The sequence below is a fragment of the Pleurodeles waltl genome, chromosome 4_1, assembly GCF_031143425.1.
Source record: "Pleurodeles waltl isolate 20211129_DDA chromosome 4_1, aPleWal1.hap1.20221129, whole genome shotgun sequence".
Lineage (NCBI taxonomy): Eukaryota > Metazoa > Chordata > Amphibia > Caudata > Salamandridae > Pleurodeles > Pleurodeles waltl.
This window is the reverse complement of record NC_090442.1, coordinates 90,506,580-90,508,356: the sequence shown is the minus strand read 5'-3', so window position 1 is coordinate 90,508,356 and position 1,777 is coordinate 90,506,580. Positions and strand designations below refer to the sequence as shown.

Sequence of the window (1,777 nt, the reverse complement as noted above, 5' to 3'; positions counted from 1 at the left end):
AGGAGAAGAGAATAGAATAACAGTGAAAGGATATAATCACTGCAGGAAACATGTGTTCCTTGCTATCAGACAAAAACAATTGATCATTCATAACACCTGAAATCAATCATTGGTATGGTTATATTATTTCGAATATGTCTTGCTTCTATGAAGCTTTGGGTTTAGGGAGTGTACAGTGATTTAAGTTAGAAAGGTACTTATCAATCAGTGCTGAAGCAACAATGCTTCCTGTGCCAGTAAGGCAGTGGCTAATGAGTTTAACGATTGAGATAATATATATGATTATCATTATTCTGACTATCTTAAGTGATCTTTCTTTTTTACAGGCCCTCAGATGGGTACCAACAGTCATGAGGCCTGAAAATGAAAGCATTGTGACTGAATTCATTCTCAGAGGGTTCACCACCGACAAAGACCTCCAAGTCCTCCTTTTCATAATCTTTGTCTTAGTTTATGCGTCAACCCTGCTGGGCAATGTGAGTATACTGATGCTCATTTGCATGGATCCGCACCTTCATACACCCATGTACTTCTTTCTTGGCTCCCTGGCTGTTTTGGATTTAGGGCTTTCATCTACCTCTTCCCCCAAGATGCTTGCTGACATGCTTGCTGATAGGAAGACCATCTCATTTTTTGGCTGCTTAACTCAGCTCTTTTTCTATGCAGGTTTCGGCAGCACTGAGTTCTTTCTGTTGGCTATGATGGCATATGACCGTTATGTGGCTATATGTAACCCATTGCTTTACACCCTTACAATGTCAAAGAGTCTCACTTTCCATTTGGTAGCTACAGCATACATTGGTGGTTTTCTGCATTCTCTGATTCACACAGGTTGCATTTGGAGGTTATCTTTTTGTGGCCCTGATATCATAGACCATTACATGTGTGATTTTCCTGTGGTTTTGAAGCTCTCCTGCACCGACTTTACCATCAATGACCTGTTGCGTATCGTGTTTGCTGCTTTTGTGATGCTCCTATCCCTCCTCATCGTTGTCATCTCATACGCCTATATTCTTGTTGCTGTTTTGAGGATCCGCACTTCTGCAGGTAGACCCAGGGCTTTCTCAACATGTACCTCACACTTCATCTGTGTCTCTCTTTTTTATGGGACAGTTCTATTCACGGAACTTCGGCCCAACTCCAGCACTTCACATGAGCAAGACAAGATGGTAGCAGTGCTCTCAACAGCTCTAATCCCTGTGCTAAATCCACTAATCTACAGCCTAAGGAATCAGGATATGAAAGAAGCCCTCAGGAAAATACTAAACCAAGCCCATTTGTTTCTATAATGTATTCCCATGTCTTGAAAATAAATGAAGCTCAATATTTTAATCAAATGTACTAATAAACACACATTCAGCTATCTAAGTACAGTTTAAAGGTTAAGTGTTTATTTATTATCACAGCAGTGCAGCATTGACATGTGAAAACAGTGTATTGCCTCAGAGATTGTATATAACAATGGCTTCCTGCAGGGAAACAATGACGGTCTCAAGACCTCTCGATTGTGATTCACCTTATTGAACAAACATAACTAATTGAACCCTGGCTTTGGCTAAATACCATTTGTTAAAACAGATATGCATCGCAAAATGTGGGGCATAGACCGTGAGAGCAGATGAGTATGATATGATAATAATTGCCATTCTTGTTTCTTCACCTTTCTTGATCCATGTCCCCTCCCATGCACTCAACAGTAGTAATAAATAGTGCCCTACACTCTGCATATAGCACCATAATATTGGGCTTATTTGGGTTGATATTGTCAGAAATTGGC

General features: G+C 40.3%; 1 protein-coding gene across 1 annotated transcript; it reads left to right on the top strand.

The window, feature by feature from the left end:
* The first annotated feature begins 350 nt into the window (after positions 1–350).
* On the top strand, positions 351–1,289 carry LOC138287029 (olfactory receptor 5AP2-like). The gene has a single exon (XM_069227389.1). The coding sequence runs from the start codon at positions 351–353 to the stop codon at positions 1,287–1,289; it is 939 nt and encodes a 312-aa protein (XP_069083490.1).
* Positions 1,290–1,777: the final 488 nt, after the last annotated feature.